The sequence below is a fragment of the Eretmochelys imbricata genome, chromosome 1 (genome assembly GCF_965152235.1).
Source record: "Eretmochelys imbricata isolate rEreImb1 chromosome 1, rEreImb1.hap1, whole genome shotgun sequence".
NCBI classification, from domain to species: Eukaryota; Metazoa; Chordata; order Testudines; family Cheloniidae; genus Eretmochelys; species Eretmochelys imbricata.
Genome location: NC_135572.1, coordinates 101,037,284 through 101,056,671, shown reverse-complemented (window position 1 = coordinate 101,056,671; position 19,388 = coordinate 101,037,284). Strand labels below are relative to the sequence as shown.

The following is a 19,388-nucleotide window of genomic DNA, read 5'->3' as shown; positions in this document are numbered from 1 at the left end:
TTTATATTTATTACAAATATTTACACTATAAAAAGCCAAAAGAAATATTTTTATAGTGCAAACATTTGTAATAAAAAATTTAAAGTGAGCACTGTATACTTTGTATTCTGTGTTGTAACTGAAACAGACATATTTGAAAATGTAGAAAACATCCAAAAATATTTATTAAATTTCAACTGGTATTCTACTGTTTAACAGTGATTAATTGCAATTAATTTTTTATTTGTGATTAATTTTGAGTTAATCAAGTGAGTTAATTGCGATTGACAGCCCTAAAAAAATAGGTAATAGACTTCTTGAAAGATTACTGTTAATGAAGATGTAGCAACTTGCTACTCTCCTAGTCTCATACTGCCACAGTTTTTATCAGCTCAGGCACTGAAAGAGAACCCCCTTGATTTGAGAGAGGAACTCTCAGCTCTGGAATAAACTGCTCTTCCCAATCTAAAATAGCCCTGTTCGGTCAACTTTCAGGGCATGCTGCAAGGAGACTTTGGTAGTAGGAGCTGCTGAGAATAAGGCCTGTAGGAATTAGGTCTGCATAGGGTGAGGACAGTTTTGCAGGGTGGTTGAGTGGTATTTAGTTTAATTTTTGTTCTTGTAACTAACTCATCAAGGGCACCAACAGTTTTGGATAGGAGTTCTTTTTTATTTTTGCATAAATCCACATAAAAATAAAGGCAACACAAATGATTATGCTCTATAGCCCATGAAGTCTTCCTTTTTAAGATATCTATCTTTGCCACATGAGAAATGGCCTTCCATAGTGTCTCACTTAGGGAAGTGGAATACAAAAAGATTCCATCACAGGCCTCATGCTTTCTTCCCATGGTTCTTAATTCCATTTCAGAATCTGAGGAAGGCAAGGAAGGAATAATTAAGGAAATCCAGTAAGTGGTTACCCTCATATCTGATTCAATCAACAAAACTCACTAGGAATTATAGAGAGGTCCATCAACACCCAGAATGCCCCAAACCACTGCTTAAATCTAAAGAAGCCTCGGGAGTCAAATGCACTGATCAGAGTAATTAACACTAAACATGAAACTAAGAGACCCCTATTCATTATCAAATGTCTAAAGGGACTTGAGAAATTGTCAGTGGAATCTCAAGATCATGCTAAAGAAACTGAACAGGGCTGGAGGTAGATCATGTTTTATATCCCGATGGAACTTTTGGATCCTGTTACCTCAACAGCCACAATACATGCAGTTTACACCCACATAATCACTTACATTTTTCTTAAAACCAAAGTAGGCACCAATAAATGTCAATGGCACAGATATGCAAAACCAAAGTGCCAAAATAGCAACCAAAGTTCCAAAGGGAATAGCTGCTGAAGATCCTTCTCCCCAAAGAATGAGGTTCATGATAAAGAAATCCGCAAACACAATTCTGAAAAATATACAACATGCTTAAAAAAGAAACAGAAATGCTCAATAATATTTATATTAACATTACTGAAACCATATTACTGTATTAATATCTTAGTGTTAATATACATTAAAATCAATTGACACAGAAAATATCAAATGAAGAGATCAAGCTAGTCTTTCTTCCGTAGCCTAGTGGGATTCAACTCCAGCAGGAGCTGACGTTCCAACTAACCAGTTTCAAATATATGCCTGTCGTAATTGCACTTCAGGGAAGACTGCTTGCTGTGATTAAGTAGAAAAAATTTACACAAGGGTTGTACAATATATGACACCATATAAGACCAACTACAGTGTGGTCTGAGAAACAGCCTAGAGTAAAAACAAATACATGAAAAAAAGTGTGCCTGTTCAAAAACTTACTACTGTCATGCTACTACTACATAATCAACCTTTTCACATGGTGAGAGAAAACAAAATGTACAGAAAAAGATAGTGTGCGCAATTAGCACATTTGTCTTTGTCAAATGCACCTTGCTGTTCACGTGGCATCTTCTGCCATGAAAAGAAGATGTAGTAGGTTTATAGGTATAACTGAAGCTTTAAAAATTAGTTATGTCAGAAATTTAATTCAAGTATGAATAGTCATTTAGAGATTTAACTTACCCAGGACAAAGGAATGATGTCAGCAGGACATTTGTTTTCCATTTCTCACCACCAAAAGCTGTATTAAAATATTTGATAACTATCAAAATATGCATTAAGTGCACAGATTACAGTTTATTTTAATAGTATATTATTTAACAGTTATACTTAAGCAGGCCAGCAGAACATTATTTCAACTCTACTAAATTAAGATTAAAGCATTAAACTAAAAATATTTAGTTATGGAAAACTGATTTTGCTTTATTGCTTTGCTCCTCAATTACACACCTTCCTATCAAAAGAAATATTTAAGACTACATCTTGAAAATGAAAATAAAGTAGGGGTCAAATTATATTATATATACACATTTTTCCCCTCTGCCCTACAAAGCTAAATGCCAAACTCGATGTGAAGTAGAAACGCTCACATAAGTAAGGTAAGCAGAATTAGGTGCTTAGTCATCCATAGTGTATTTACTATGTTAAAAAGGGAGCTTGATTTGCAGCATACTCAAGTCATCTTAGAGAATTAAACTTTTTGATCACTCAAGGTTTACACTAGCTTATTTAACATTCAGATGAAAGTTTGATTAAAATAAACTAGCAATATAAATTCAGATTCAAGGTATTTTTACATATTTGCAACCATACTGATGCAAACAAAACTTATAGATAGGAATCTTTTAAAAAGATATGAGTTTAAAATTTTGGATAGAGAGTTTACCAATAATGATTAAAGAGCCAACATTAGTGCTCCTTATGAATCCTAGAAATAATAAGAAAAGAGTGATATCCAAATACTAAATCAGCTTGGTTTAGACGGACTTAAAGGTGTGCCAAATTTATAAGAATTATAGTTATACGCGCCAAACTTCTTGTTTGAATACAGCGAAGATGGCAATTTCATCTGAGCTTTGTCATCATCATCATCATAATAATAATAGTTTTTTTATTTCACGAGTCAGGTACTATTACAATTAGATTGTCCTAATTAAGTTTCCATCCTTATTTAGTATCTTGGTAGGAACTGGTAGAGTCTATTAACACTAACTAGTCTCAGCTTGGGCTCAAGTCTTCTAATTAAATTAATTTAAACAATGTCTAGTTCATATTTTTAAACTGTATATAGCTCTACATTTCTACCCTAACCCTAACCCTTCCTGTAAATGTATAGAAGTGAAATTAATTCACATTATGAAAAGACTCACAGGATACCTGCTTTGAGAATATTTTTAAGCAGCTTACTCTCAGGCTTCAGAACACAGAACATGAACATGGTTAGATTGTTCAGTTTTTTGTTTTGTCCTGAGGGGAAAGAGATACCGAACAATAGGGGGTGGGGAGAGCCACTACTGTGATGATAATTTAAACTAATGAACTTAAGACCTGTCACCTTAAGTAACTTTTACTTACATTTGTAGAATCTTGCAGCAACGTAACCTGCTGGAGTTCCAAGCAGCACCCACAAAACCACAGCACAGGTCATCAATGCTCCTCGGTTAGCAGGTGACAAAAATCCCAGGCAAGCAAAAACTACAAGCACAGATGCACAATTTTAGAAGGTTCTTAAAATTATATCTGAGTTTTCTACAGCTAATGTATAATTTATCTCCTGTAACTTTATACAGCTTAGTGTCCATATTGACTGTATACACCAACCAGGAAATACAGATGGTTTTCCAATTCCAGTTTTTTAAATGTTATCTAGAAATGTTTCTTTCATCTCCACTTAATTAGTTTTATGCAATTAGAAGTTAAGGGTTTGTTTTTGGTTTTTTTTTGGGAAATTTACTCTTCCCCCCACTCCCCACCACTTACACAGAGTAACAAAAGTCATAATTAAGATCTGTGTCCCAGAGCCTAGAAAAACAGAGAGTAGCATTCCTTTTCTTGGGGGTCGGAATATGTCTCCATGAACCAGTTTCCAGCCAAATTCCTCCTGGGCATCTTCCTGAAAAGGAAATATAGCCAGTTTAATGCATTAAATCCCTTTTCAAAAATGCTATTTGGTTAAAAAAATATTTAATTGTCTAAATTGTATTTGATACCTAAGAAACATAAGCTATTAATACATAGTAAATTTGTACTAGTTAGTGCTAACACAAAAAACAAATACAGTGTGAACATGTGCGGGCATTCAAAAGTCACAAGTCAGACCCCCTTCAAAAAGTCATGTGCAACCTAAAAGAGAAAGATTAAAAAAAGATTATATAGTTTTTCCATCTGCCCTTTGATTTGACTATTTAGGGGGAAGTCATTCACCCCTAACTAAATTGTATGCATCATTTCAGCTTCAAAATTCAACCTTAAAAAATGCACTCCTTCCCCTTAGTTACCTGGGAGGAAACTTTTCTTATCACTGGGTTGGGGACAGATGACATTCTACCCTATCTCCAACCGCACACATCAATATTGTGTTTCCTTCCTGCCCCACTGAGGCCCCAATCTCACAGCTGCATTCACATGAACAGACTTATTGTAGCCAAACTGCAGGATTAGGACCCTAGTCTCCATCCCCATTCACATTCTCCCTGCAGGCTTCAGCACACAGCTTTTATTCTTCACTCTGCATTCACTTGCCCCCATCCTTGCCACTTCCTTCCCCTACCTACAGTCTTTACACTGTGTTCCTCTACATTCCCCAATACCAAGTTCCAAAAAAGACCAGAAAAGCAGCCATCTTTGCTGAAGGCAGTCTAGCTTCAGTTCCATTGGAAATAATGGTAGACAGCAGTCATCGTTACCACAGGTATCCTTTCTGCAACGTGCAAGTGATGTTCATTGTGACTGAAGACCCATTGCTACTCCAGCCCTTATAAGTAATGGAAATGAGCAGCCATTTTGAAAAAGGCAAATTTTACAAGTTTGGTCCAAATCATGAGAGGTTTTGAAATGCAGTTCCCCTAGAATTGCAATATTGTAATAAGAGGCAGCAATTCTGCAAATAAACTTCAAGTGTGTTAAACCCCAAAGAGACAACATTTTACATAATTTACAACAGTGGAATGTCTTTGAGCCAGATTTTCAGCAGCAATATTGGAAAAAAAAAATGTTAGGGATCTGGCAAAAGCATGTAAAACCAAGAAACTTCAGCTACAGCAAAAACAGACAAGGACACAACAGGGCAAGATTTTCTAAATATTTATGCTTTACTGAAGTCTGTTTTCCTAGGACCTCTCTTTTCTTTTTAAAATAGTTCAGTTATTTTGTTCTTCCACCCTCATTAATGGAGTCGAGGTTGATCCATCTCAACTGAAATGAGTTCAGTGAGCTGGCTATCGTATCTGAAATCACAAAAAGGTTATTAGTCTGTTTAAAAAATTACATAGCCAAGGCAGCAAACTGGTATATCATTTAGATTTCAATCTGCTAAAGTGCCATCATGACTAGTGTCATATTTAATATTAGACTCTGGCCCTTGATGACTGGAGAATTAAAAGTTTTAAATATCGTTGTCTAGCTTAAGAGTTGCATCTTATATTTTCTTTCAAAGTTGAGAAAATGTCTCCTTGATTAAAAATTAATCTAAAATTTTTAATAGGCAAATTCCTAAAAACAAGAGCAAATTATGTAAATTAATCTTAAATATAAGCATCTCAAAATAAATTTAATTTCTGTACTTTTTTGGTAGTATATACACTCTTTATAGTAATGTTTTTACCAATTAATGGTTTTCCATAGAGTTATTGAATTATTTGGACTGGAAATATGCTATTTGGTTAAAAAAGTTGTGCACAGCAACATGAAAAGAAAAACGTATAATTCAAAAGGGAAAAGTCCAAAGGTAAGAGTCCTCTGACACCTACATAAAAGAGGAGGTTACTTATTGTAACTGAAGGTCTTGCAACAGGTGTAGTTCTTATCTGGGTGGGCACACATGTGGATTATGCGCATGAATCCGAAAGTTTTTTCAAGAAGCAGCTGTTGACCCGCCCATGCACATTATCTTCCCTTGTGTTCCCAACAAAGGGAATAAGAGGCCGTGCAAGTTGACACCACTCCAATTCCTCTTCTTAGAGCATTGTAACCAAAGCAGATGGAAAGTATGGTGGGTAGTGGAATACAGACAGGGACCACACATCTTAAAGAGCCTCCAGTTACAGTAAGTAACCGCCTCTTCAAGTGCTAGTTCCTATGTGTATTCCACACATGGGTGACTTGCAAGCAGTGATCAGTGTGGAGTTAGGTGCGGAGGCTGGCAGCAGAGCTATTTGTAATACAGCCATTCCTACTGTTGCATTCACAGCTCTCACTTGAGTCACGGTGTAATGTGCCGAAAGTGTATACACAGATTGCCAAGTTGCAGCTTTACAAATGTTTTGTAGCGGGACGTCAAATAAGGATACCATGGAGGCTGCTTGTGCTTGCATGGAATGAACTGTAACACTCCCAGGAGGGCGAAGGTTTGCTCTCTTATAGCATTCTAGAATGCATCCTGAGACCCACTTAGCAATTCTCTATGAGAATATGGCTTGGCCCCTCGATCTTTCAGCTATGGTGACAAAGACTCTTGGAGACTTTCTAATGGGTTTGGTTTGCTACAGGTAGAACGCCAGGGCATGTCTGATGTCAAGGGAGTGCAATTTCTTGTACCCAGGAGAGGCATGAGGTTTTGGGAAAAAATACAGGCAAGTGAATTGATTGTCTGAATTCCGTATCAGCTAATTTTGGGGAGGAATTTGGGATGTAGCTGGAGGGAGACCTTCTCCTTGTGGAATACTGTGTAAGGAGGGCCTGCCATCATGGCTGCAAACTCACTGACCCTTCTGGCCAAAGTGATATCTACTAGGAACACCACAGAAGTAGGTCATGGCACATGGTGCCAAAGGTTCAAAGGGCGGGTCTGTGAAAGTTGACATGACGAGGTGAAGATCCCAGTGGGGCATGGGTTTTATGACTGCTGGGAAGGTCCTGATCAAGCCCTTTATAAAGCAAACTGTTACTGGGTGCATAAAAATGAGTGTTCCTCTGCCAGGGGAAGGTGCTGCTGGGGGTACACAAAGAGAGCTCAGGGCTAAACCCAATGTTTTTAAGGCAAGAAGATATTAGAGAATAATTGGAACCATGGCAAGGGAATGATTGATGGTGGCAGTGCACCCAAGCTGAGAAGTGGCACCATTTAGCCTGGTACCGTGTTCCAGTTGACTCCTTCCTGCTTTGGTTAAGGATCTCCTGGACCTAGACAGAGCAGAAGTGTTATATGTCCAACACCCATCCAAATACCAGACCATGAGGCAGAGTGAGGTCAGGTTGGCCTGCCTGAGCCTCCTGTGGTCTTGTGTTAGAAAATTGGGGAATGGGCGGATGCTGATGGGTAGGCATGCAGACAGCCATAGGAGATCAGAGAACCAACACTGTCAGGGCCAACAGGGTGCTAGAAGGATGATGGAGGCTCTGTCTTGGCAAATCTTCCTGAGAATTAGAGGTCTGAGGGGAATGGGGGGGAAAAGGCATAACAGAGCTTGGCCATCCAGGGAAGCAGGATAATATGCCCTGGAAGTCGCTGCCTATGGCCCCCTGGAGCAGCACATGGGAAACTGTCTGGGACACAAAGATCTCATAGGACAGTACACCACTGCACAAAGATGTTGTGTTGTGTATTTCCCATTTGTTGTCTATGCAGACTTCTGCACAGTCTGTTCTGAGTACCTGGGAGGTATGAGGGCTGTATGGTAACCAGATTTCTAACACACCAGTTCCACAATCTGACTGACTTCAAGCAGAGAGGATGAAATAATCGCTCTTCCTTGTTTTTTATATATACACATATACACACACACACACACACCCCACCATAGTGATAGTGTCCAATAGGATTTGCACGCGGAGGGAACATACGAGAAGGAAGGAAAGCCTTGAGGGCTAGGTGGACTGCTCTGAGCTCCAGGACATTTATGTGCAGCCTGGCTTCCCGTGTGATCCATGTATCTTGGGCTCTGTGGCGGTCCAAGTGGGCACCACATACTGAAGTGGCCCTCGGTATGGAAGGGCTGAATGGGGTCCTCACCATGACCTTGGTCAAGTTGGACTACCAAGCAAGAGAAGTGAGAATTCTTAAGAGAATGGTGATTCTGGAATTGAAGTCACTGGTTGGCCCGTAAGTCAAATGGAGCCTGAACTGTAGGCATCGCAGCTGAAGCTTGGAGAAAGGTGACACATAGGTGCATGTGGCCATATGACCCCAGAGGGAAAGGAATTGACACACCACAGTGCGGGGCTTACGGGTAATGAAAGCGATCAGGATGCCCATAGTATAAAATCTGTCCACAGAGTCAAGCCTTACTCCCATGAAATGTAGTTGTCTGTGTGGACAACAAAATGGACTTTTCTTCATTTATGCAAACACCTAAGTAGCCAAAGGAGGCATTGAAGAGACTATTGTGAAGACAACTTCTTGTTGGGATTGTCCTACCAGAAGCCAGTCATCCAATATGGGAACACTGTATGTCCCTGACGTCGCATCTGGGTCACTATTACCACAAACAGCTTTATGACAGTCCTTAGTGCTGTTGCAATACCAAAGGGGAGGACACGAAACTGGTAGTGCTGCTGTCCAATTCTGAACCATAGGAACTTCCTCGTGATGGCTGAATGTCTACATGGAAAATTTGCAGTTCTAGACATGAAAGATGCATACCACACTCCCTTCTGAAGGAAGGGGAATATGGATGCCACTGTAATTATCCTGAATTTCAGCTTCCTGATGAAAATATTGAGCTGTCAAAGGTCCAAGATAGGCCTCTCCCCTAAGATGAGGAAATATGGGGAGTAGAACCCTCCTCCCTGTTATTGAGGCAGGGGTCTATCACACCTCTGAGGAGTAGGGAGTCTGCTTCTGTTGAAGAATCAATGGGTTGGAAGGGTTCCTGGGGAAGGGAGGAAGGATTGTGAGGAGGAAAGGAACTCTATGGAGTATCTGTGATAGATAATCTCCAGAATCCAACTGTCCATGGTGATCCTGCTCCAACTGTGAGCAAAGGTGGTGAAGCGGTCGCCAAAGATAATGTGTGGCAAAGTAGATGGCATTGGTGGTGGTGCCTGGGTCTCTGACTATATGTGAAAAGTGGCTTTCGGCCAGTGGCTGTGAGTGCATGGAAGATATGGTTGCGGTTGGAGCTGGGAAACAGGCTCTCTGGGATCCTGGTCACTTGCAAGGAGGTTCCAGTGGACTTTGGTAGTAGGAGGGATAAGGAGGAAGATGACCACGGTCTGAAGAGCTGGTTTTTTATGTTGTTTTCTCTGTGGGGGGCCAGAGCAGGGCCATCCTTACGCATACACGACTGTGTAGGGCACCCAAAAATTTGGGGCACCCTTGGGTCTTAGTGTCCACCCTCTTGCCTCTTCCTATCCCTGTTCTGACCCTTCCTGCAGGCTCCCACCACAGCTGGCTGCTGCAGCCTGGTGACCCTTCCTCTGAGGGGATTTAGAACTTAAAAGTGAAAAAGCCTTCCAGCCTACCAGACCTATTAGCACAACACAAACTGTTAAAGAGCCATTCAAGTGGTAATGAAACCATTTAACAGTCATTTGCTAACCCCCAAATATATACTGTCAGTTTCTGACTTTACTGACAAAAATAGTTGTGCATTATTGTAATATTTACTCAGAACATGCTAGTCTACAGGACCTTAGTTTAAAATTTGCTTTAAAAATATGTCATTAGTATGTTACTGAAGATTATAAAAGTACATCTCTAAAAAACTGTCTGAAGATCCAAGCATTTAAGGCTAAAGATCAATACTCAGATTGTGCATCTAAAAATCTGTGCAAGGATTTTTTTAAATAAATCCTTCAAAAGACCACCCTTATCTAAAACACACATGCGAGGCTGGGCTGCCATCGGGCATAGGGATACCAGTTTAATAATGCATAGGGCCTCATAAATCCTGAGGACGGCCCTGGGCTGGAGTGTAGATCCCCAAGAACCACAGGGTGGATCTCGAGTCCTTAGGGAATTCAGAGACTGATCCATTCGGTCACTGACCAGATTGGCCTTGTTGAAAGAGAGGTCCTGAATAGTAGTTTGGACCAGTCATTGGGTTTCCCAAGAGAGGAACCAAGAATCTCTGAGCAGGACTAACTTTGTAGCCAACGACTGGGATACAGTATCACCGCAGTATCCACCGCAACCTGGAGAGCCACCTTTGCCACCAGCCTCCTCTCGTCCACCAAGGACTGGGACTGGAACTGGACCTGATCTTCCCCAGGAAGTTTGTCTTAAACTCCACCAGCCAGGTGTAGGTATTAAAGTTAAATACCTGGTAGTTTGCTATATAAAGGCCTGTGGAGGAGAAGACCTTCCTGTCCAGGAGATCCAGCCTCTCCAACCCTTTATCTGGTTGGAACTTCTGTGGGTATTGCTGAGCCCTCTCTACAGCTGCTTGCACCACCAGTGTATTAGGGACAGGGTGAGTGAAGATGAAATTGGACCCTTTGGCCAGCACAAAATATAGAGTCCCTCGTCTTGCTTCACGGTTGGGACATACAATGCGGGTGTGTGCCAAACTGCTCTGGTCAGTTCCAGTATGGCCTCATTTATGGGAAGGGCCACCCTGTATGATCCCTGTGGCTGTAAGATGTCCTGGAGATGGTGTTGAGGGTCCCGTACCTTCTCCAATGAAATTTGCAGGTAACCAGCCACCCACTGGAGTAGATCTTGATAGCGCCAGTGCTCATTTGGCTGGCGGGATGGCAAGAGAATGACAGCATTATCCAGTGATGAGGCAGCTCCGGCTGGAACCAGCATTACCAGCTCAACAGCTTCCTCCTCGTACACCAATGGAACTGGCTGGCAAGAAGAGGAAGCGCAGTAGGACTCTTGCAATGATGCCAGGCACCTGCTATAATCGTCCCAGGGGCCCAGTATGTCCAAAAGAGGGATCCATTGGATACAGTGGTCCCCACAGGAAGCAATACCAGGCATCACTACGGGGGAGGGGGTGGTGTCACAGCCAGGCAGATGGGAGCCCAGACAGACAGCTGCAGCAACCCTGTACTGTACCGTAGACATCAGTGGGGCTATTTCCTCTGACTCCTCCGAGTATGATGATTATGTCTTTGGAAACAGTGGTACTGTCAGTACCAAGAGGCCCCTGCCCGATGGATAGGCAAGGGACCTCTCCTGCAACAGTGGTTCATCTTTCAGGGTAGGAACCTCCCTGAGAACCACTGGGCCCTACAGAAGTGGAGGCTGCGGGAAAGGGAGGAAGACCTCTTCTGATGCCAGAAAAGTCTCCATATGGCCACAGTCTGCAGGGTTCCCATCAAGACACTGGAGGGACACGGTGTGACCACTGAAGCTGACCAGTCTCCATATATTTGAGGTAGTACTGATGGTACATCCAGGCCCATGCTAGTGGATGGAATTAACCTGTTTGTGCCCTGGTATCATGAGATCCCTTTTCTCCTTTGCCTTACTCTCCAGCCGGGGGACCTTTGACACCAGTTCTGTGGAATCCATATGCGACATCTCACCCAATCTGGCACTGTAGGGATCTGCCCTTATGCCTACAAGGGTCTCCCTTGCTCTCATGGGGTGCCCTGTAACCCGAGTCCTGGGGCTTCAGTGCTGATGGCTCTGCTCCATGGCTCATACTTAAAGGTGCACTGCTGACACCACTGTATAGGGGATACAGATAAGAAGAGTGAATGAGGACAGGGTTCCAACTCGGGTCACATGGCAGTAAGAGGTAACTGGATTGGTGTCACCATGGTCCCTTATACTTTCGGTTGGAAACATGAGGAAAGATACCGTGCATGTGTGGGTCAACGGATACTACTTGGAAAAACTTCCAGACTCAGCACATGTCGTGCAGGCATACCCATGTGTCAAATATACATAGGGAATAGCACTAGAAGAAGAAATAAGATTTACAAGGAAGGCAACATGACTCAAACAAGCTGCAGTCTCTCAGAGAAGGGCCTAACTTTCATCTACAAGATTGTATCTTGGAGCAGTGGAAGTTCCAACCCCAATCTCAAATGCTATAACAGCAAATGATTCCTCAAGACTGAGCCTATGTTATTTAAAGTCTTATACACATATACACACACAAGAATCCTAGAAGAACACTAGCTAACACATAAATTCAAGAATGACAGGTATTAACACAGCAGTTACACACTCAATAGAAGAAATTCAAGCTCTAAAAATTTACATCCTACCCCCGCCATAGAATAGTGATTTTTAGAAAGGCCAGACTTACAGTGGAATCCATTTGATTATATCTTGCAATGTCTTTATGCAGTGTCCTTAACATGATCATAGCTACCATCCCAGATAGGAAAAGGACAATCACCAGGGAATTCATGATGCTACATAAAAGAAAAAAAATCCTCTGTCAAAAACCAACATCTAGTGCTCCTAAAAAACGATCCAGTATATAGCATTTGAAGGCTAAAACTTTCTACTCACCTAAACCATTGAATATGGGTGTGTGGCATAGATTCCAAAATGTAATCCCATCTGGATGCCCATTTTATCTTTTCTTCTTCCTGAAAATGAAACATTATGTAAGTTTGTACACAGAAAACAAATGTGTTTCCTAATAAACTTCATCTGAACATTTTGATTGAATGTTTAGCACCATAAGGTCCTCAGGGGATCAAAGAGTTTCACTTTTTGAAAAGAACTATATAAAACATAGGTTGCTATATAAATTATCTAACAAGCCATAACCAATACAACCTTCAATTTATAGCTCCGAGTACAAAGTCACCTGTTTTTCTATTCAAGGTTTTGTTGCTTGGGTTTTGTTTGGTTTTTTTCCTTTGTTTCCCCCTTGAGAGGACATTAAGCGGGAAGGCTAGGACAGACACAGAGGCAGCAGTGGTAGTGACCCAAGCAATGGAAGAGAAAATGAAGATGACCAGATGTGGAAGCTGCGGGATGAACATGATCCTGGAGCAGGTACCTGAAAAAAGCTTTGTTTGTATGAAGTGCCACCTGCCAGAGCTGATGGAAGAGAAGACCTGAGTTTTAGAGATGCCGGTGATTGAGTTTTGAAGGGGATTCGAGCAGGTGAGGGAGAAGGCTGAAGAGAAAAAAAAAAGTCAAGACTTGCAGATGCAAGCTGGACTGAAGAACTCTGAGGGGAGACTGCTGGGTAAGGAAAGTGGCTAGTGAAAGCATGTAACTATGAGAACCAAGCAAAGTGAAGGAGAAAGAGCTCAGGAATAGGTTTACTGAGTTGGAGAATGAAGAAGGGGCACAGCAGGCAGTAACAGAAGGTGGGAGAACAAAGAAGAGAAGTGATGTGGTATTATGTCCCCATATTTGTATAAAGATATTGTTATGATTATGGCATAATTATGATGTATTTTATACTAAATAAGGCATCTGATATATCATTGGAAAGGTTATGATTTACTGAATATGATTATCCTATTTGTATGCACATATCATTTTGGTATCTGAAGTTAGTAATATTGTCTAGGCATCTATTGCAAATTTGTTTACAACTGGGGAAAGCCCACTAGGCAGAATGCAATCAGTCTAGATGTCTCACTAGGAAGAGCCATTCGTGAAAACAATAGGCCTTTGAAGATACTAATCACCCACTGAGAAGTCTTCCTGGGGACACTATAAAAAGTCTCTGAGTTATGGATGCAGGGTCATGTGACCAAGTCACCTGGTACTGGACTCCATGATAATACTAGTATTTTTCCACTGACCAATGGTGAGGATCAAACTGGGAAACAAAGGATACCTGCTATATGGAAAAACTATTTAAGGCAGGGGAGTGACATCATCGTGGTTCATTCATCACTACCTCCCTCCCCAAGAGAGAAGGTTTCTGGAAACATCTGAGGAACAAAGAGATTGAGCTGGGGGTGGGAGGGGAAAGAGCTGAGCCCAGGCTAGAAGGTGTCTGATCTGTGAAAGGAATATCTGGAGTTTTAAGCTGCAAGCAAGTCTCTGCAATCTGCCTAAAACATCATTTAGGGTGTGAATTTGCTACTTGTAACCAATTTCTTTAGTATATTAATTTTAGATTGTTTTGTTTTATTTGCTGTGTAATCTTTGATTGGTTTGCTATCCCTTATAATCACTTAAAAATCTCTCTTTTGTCGTTAATAAACTTGCTTTTGTTTGGTGTTAAACTAGTGTGTGGAAATTCTAACTTAGGGCAGAAAGCTGTGTATATTCCCCTCCACGCTTTGGGAGGTGGTGAATTTCATGAGCTTGCACTGTATAGTTCTCTGTGCAGTGCAAGACGGTATAATTTTGGGTTTATTCTCTAGAGGGGTGTGTGCACTTGAGTACTAGGCAAATCCTTAGCTGAGCCTTCCCATGTAGAGCTGATTTCAGTCTCTGTGTTTCTGCAGCTGGGTGTCTCCCTACCTGTATGCTGGTGAAAGGCGAGACTAGGAGCGTGTCTGCAGCAAGCCACAGCATTACAGGGTGAAAGGGAGCCCAGGCTGGTGGGTCAAGCGAGCTCAATGGTACCACAGCCCCAGGTGGAGCTGGGTGGAAACCGTCACAAGTAGCTATTTCTATAAGAAGAGCCAATGGAGATACCCAGAGTTCAGGGCCCTAGCATGATACAGGAAGACTCGCAGAAGATTGCAAGGGAGAATAAAAGACAAGAGAACTTGCAGCCAGAAAGAACAGGAGGAAGGCCGGAGAATCACACCATCACCAGGAAAAGGCAGGTCTACGTGATTGCAGACTCCCTAAGAACAGACAGGCCTGTCACCAGAGCTGATCCGGAGAACAGAAGGGTGTGCTATCTGCTAGGAGCTAAGATACAGGATGTGGACCTGAGGCTGAAGAGGATCCTAATGGGAGCAGGAAAGAATCCACTGATTATCCTTCATTGTGGGATCAAATGATACAGCTAAATTCTCTCTGGAACGTATCAAGGGAAGCTGTGGAAAACACTTAAGGAAATGGAGTGTCAAGTGATTTCAGTGGGATTCTGCCTGTTCCTAGAGAGGAAGAATGAAGGCAAGATTATGATGATCAAATGCCAAGCAGTGTTGGACCTTGCAAAGGCAATTAAAACCAATAGTAAAAGGTTCCATAGCATATAAATAAAAAGAAAACAAGAAGTGGAACTGCTAACCACTGAAGACAGGGTAGAGATTAAAGATAATCCGGGCATGGCCTAACACGTAAACAAATACTTTGTCACTACCTTCAAGATCTTAATTAATCTTACTGAAAACTGAGGCAGAGTGGCTAATGGGAATGAGGATATGGATATAGAAATTATCACATTTGAGGTGGAAGTCAAGCTCAAACATCTTAATGGGACTAACTCAGGGGGCTTGGATAATCTCCATTAATAATATTAAAGGAACTGGCACATGAAATTGCAAACCCTAGGAAGGACTTTTAATGAATCTATACACTTGGGGGTCATACCCTATGAATGGAGAATTGCTAATATAGTTCCTATTTTTAAGAAAGGGAAAAAAGTGACCCAGGAAACTACAGGGCAGTTAGTTTGACCTCAATTGCATGCAAAGTCTTGGAACAAATTTTGAAAGAAAAAGTTGTTAAGGATTGTGACAAAGTTCCTCCTCTACCTTGGTGGGTCCCGTGCTTACTGGTGAATTTGCTCGCCTCAGAGATTCACAGCAGCCCTCAGTTTGGCTGCTTTTGTGGCTAAATCTGCCGTTCGCTCAGACAACCTCATCACTGGCCAGCATGGGGAAAAGGAGACGAACAACCCCCACAGTCTCTGCTGATCCACCATGTGGGTCAGGGAACAGCCCAGAGACCTTCCCCTCTGGTGGAACCCAAAGTCCAGGTCAACTCCTCTTGTGTCTGGGAGGTTTGGGGGGAACCCGGGCCTGCCCTGTACTCCCGGTTCCAGCCCAGGGCCCTATGGATTGTAGCTGTCTAGAGTGCCTCTTGTAACAGTTACGTAACAGCTTTAACTCCCTAAGCTACTTCCCTGTGGCCTCCTCCCAACACCTTTTTTATCCTCACCACAGGACCTTCCTCCTGGTGTCTGACAATGCTTGTACTCCTCAGCCCTCCAGCAGCACATCCTCTGACTCCCAGCTCCTTACGTGCCTCTCCCTAACTGAAGGGAGGTCCTTTTTAAACCCAGGTGCCCTGATTAGCCAACCTGTCCTAATCAATTCTAGCAGCTTCTTCTTAATTGGCTCCAGATGTCCTAATTAGCCTGCCTGCCTTCACTGGTTCCAGCAAGTTCCTCCTTGTTCTGGAACTGCCCCTGTTACCTTATCCTGGGAACAGGGATCTACTTAATCTGGGACTAATGTATCTGCCTTCTGTAGCCATCTGGCCTGACCCTATCACAGGACACAGAAATGAATGGTAACTGGAATAAAGTACAACATGGTTTTACAAAAGGTAGATCATGCCAGACCAACCTGATCTCCTACTATGAGAAGATAACTTTTTTTTTAGACAAAGGAAATGCAGTGGATCTAATCTACCTGGATTTCAGTAAGGCATTTGATACAGTTCCACATGGGAAATTTTAGTTTAACTGGATAAGATGGGGATTAATAGGAGAACTGAAAAGTGGATAAGGAACTGGTTATACTATAACTGGTCATACTGAAAGGTGAACTGCCAGGCTGGAAGCAGGTTAGTAGTGGTGTTCCTCAGGGATCGGTCTTGGGACCAATCTTATTTAATCCATGGTATGTATTTAAAATACACCAGATACATCTACTTGTCTCACTTACAAATTTCAAAGTAATTAGCATCTCAGTTAGCTTTTCAACAATGAACTGAACATTTTAGAAACAGTATTATGGACTAATCCTACGAAACTTAAAACTATCCATTTGTAATGAGTTCAAAACATGTACCTCTTGACACTAAAAAACCCCCTTTGTTTAAAAAAAAACACACAAAAAAAGGGAAGCCATACTAACAGCAAAAGTCTGAGAATGCCTCATTGACAATTTTATATGTTAAATTTCAGCTCTGATCAAGCATTCCTGGCCAAATGTTTAAAACCCTTAGGAACAGAGGAGAAAATATGTTTTTCAGCTTTTTTCAATAAGCATAAAATTTACTTCAAGTTCAGTTTGAATGTCCATTTACAGTCTGTACCAAGTGAACATCAGAATGTTTACATATATGGTGAGAGTGATCCAATACTTTTGTTTATATTGTACTCTTACAAGCCAAGTGTTCATCCTCATCTTCAGAGTTCTTGTGGGTTTTATTTCCAACGTGGCCATTTAACAGAGCATGTATTTCTACAATATTATTAGACTATTAATATATATTATATATGTATCTCCATGAAGTTCGTGGAAAATGGTGTGTGTAATGGGTACAGAACCCATGTTTCAACTAAATTTTAAAGAATAAGGACTCACTTTCATATACAGCTTCATTTTACTATATTGGAACTAAACCCTGCAACAAGCTGTGTAAATTTTAAAGGAATTTATTCAAGCACATTTGTTCAATCAGGCAATGGTGTAATATACCAAGGTATTATGCTGCTCTTAGAATAAATTTGGTATAGCTAGTTTTTAAAAAATTAATAGCGGAAAATACAAAAATTAAAATTTTCCTCTTATTTTTTCCAAGATTCTAAAATAGATATCCACAGCATGACAGTGATAGTTGCTCATTTGAATACATAAAGGTGTATGCATTTGGGAAGAGTCCAAACAGAGGAATTTAAGGCTAGAAAAATGAAACTTGACAAGTGCCTACTTAAGGTGATTAATATGTGAAGATAAGGATGATCTCCAGTCTTCCCAGCAACCCCTCTCTATTTTATTAGCTCTTACACACCACAGTAAGAGGGACCTTAGAAATCCTTTACATTCCAATACTTTGAGGAACCTTCCTTCAATAGGTTACATCAAAAGCCATGTCTTGTGCCATCACCCTGCCCCCATCAAGGACATTCCTGTGGCTGGACTTGCGCTCTCAAAAGGAGAGCAGAGGTAACACAAAATAGTTGCCTGATTCTTTGTAGTTGTACACGTGAGAAAAGGCATGGGAGGAAAGAAAACTAAGGGCTTGTCTACACTTACCGTGAATCAACGCTGCGGCGATCGATCCACCGGGGGTCAATTCAGCGGGTCTAGTGAAGAACTGCTAAAAATCGACCGCCGATCGCTCTCCCGTCAACCCAGAGCAGCACAGACACTGCAGTAAGTCGACCGAAGCTACGTCGACTTCAGCTACATTATTCATGTCACTGGAGTTGCGTAACTTATGTCGACTTAACCCCGTAGTATAGACCTGCCCTAAGAGCTAGCTGGAGAAGAGAACCATCAGCCCTGACATATCTGCCACACTTTTAGTTCTCAATCCCCATTTAAATTAATGGGAGTTGGGTAGCTAAATCCCCATGTCAGCTATGAAAATCTCAATGAAAGACCACAAGATCCTAATCTGAAAGGAGTTTTATTTTTGAACCATGCTATTAAAAAGAGCCTGATAATATTTTGCAGTAATTTTAGACACTCATCTTTTAGAGCTCCTAAAATATCATTGTAAGCAATCTGAGTGTGGTCTCCAAAACAGAAAACAAACACTCACCTGAAAGCTAACTGAGTATGTGTAAGCAATTTTGATCTCCCCATTAGCCTTGTTACTTATACCCATAGGTGGTCCTGAGCAGTCAGGGTTATCTATATGCGTATGTTTGAAGCTGTGGGAAGAAAAATATACACAGATATTTATGTAACTTCTTATAAATTTAATCTAATTAGCAACAGTCTTACAAGAACATTCATTTAACGTTACATATTTTGTATTTTTAAAGACATTCAATTATCAACCTCATTTAGGATTCTTCTTTTGAATCAGATTTTAAACCAAATTAAAAAAAAAAGTTACAGCAGATGCAAGGAGCAAGTACATACATACACAAGTGTGGTACTTTTTACTACCTAAAAACTGTTTTGTTAAATTGATTCAAAAGTTTTAAGACTACAAGCCATCATTTCTTTAACCTACACTCTGTGAAAGAGTAAGGTTTACAAAACATTTTATTTTTCTGAATAGAAAATAGAAAGAAAAGGTCACTTAGTTATGTTGTACAAGATAGGACTTCCTAACTTTGCTGTCAAAACAGCTAGGTGGCCCAGAACAAAAAACAAAAACAAAAAAAAATTTTTTAGGATTTGACCTACAAGGCAGCAAGTTCCATTATATTAACAGGGAAAAGGAAAGCAACAAAAATACACCACGGGAAGAAGGAGAAGAGAACACTAAGTTGTTGGAGGGTCACAGAATTGAAATACATGCTTCTTCATACTGCTGTTCATAGAAAACAAGAAATTTAAAGTAGTTTAGAGGAGGCACCACTATATTAGAATATCTAACACTTATGACGTCAAAAGTTGAACTATACTGATTCACCAGCATCCAGGGCAGGGGTAATGTGTTCAATCATACAATAAAATGCA

At 41.0% G+C, this 19,388-nt stretch overlaps 1 protein-coding gene across 1 annotated transcript in view; it reads right to left on the bottom strand.

Annotated features, from left to right (window-relative positions):
• Positions 1–19,388, bottom strand: part of TM9SF2 (transmembrane 9 superfamily member 2) — a 64,151-nt gene that overhangs the window by 17,841 nt on the left and 26,922 nt on the right. The window contains exons 7-13 of the mRNA XM_077812990.1: positions 18,517–18,628; positions 12,433–12,512; positions 12,224–12,332; positions 3,837–3,969; positions 3,432–3,551; positions 2,040–2,097; positions 1,236–1,395 (exon numbers count right to left, since the gene is read on the bottom strand). Coding sequence (XP_077669116.1) covers positions 1,236–1,395; positions 2,040–2,097; positions 3,432–3,551; positions 3,837–3,969; positions 12,224–12,332; positions 12,433–12,512; positions 18,517–18,628 — 772 coding nt within the window. The remainder of the gene's footprint in view (positions 1–1,235; positions 1,396–2,039; positions 2,098–3,431; positions 3,552–3,836; positions 3,970–12,223; positions 12,333–12,432; positions 12,513–18,516; positions 18,629–19,388) is intronic.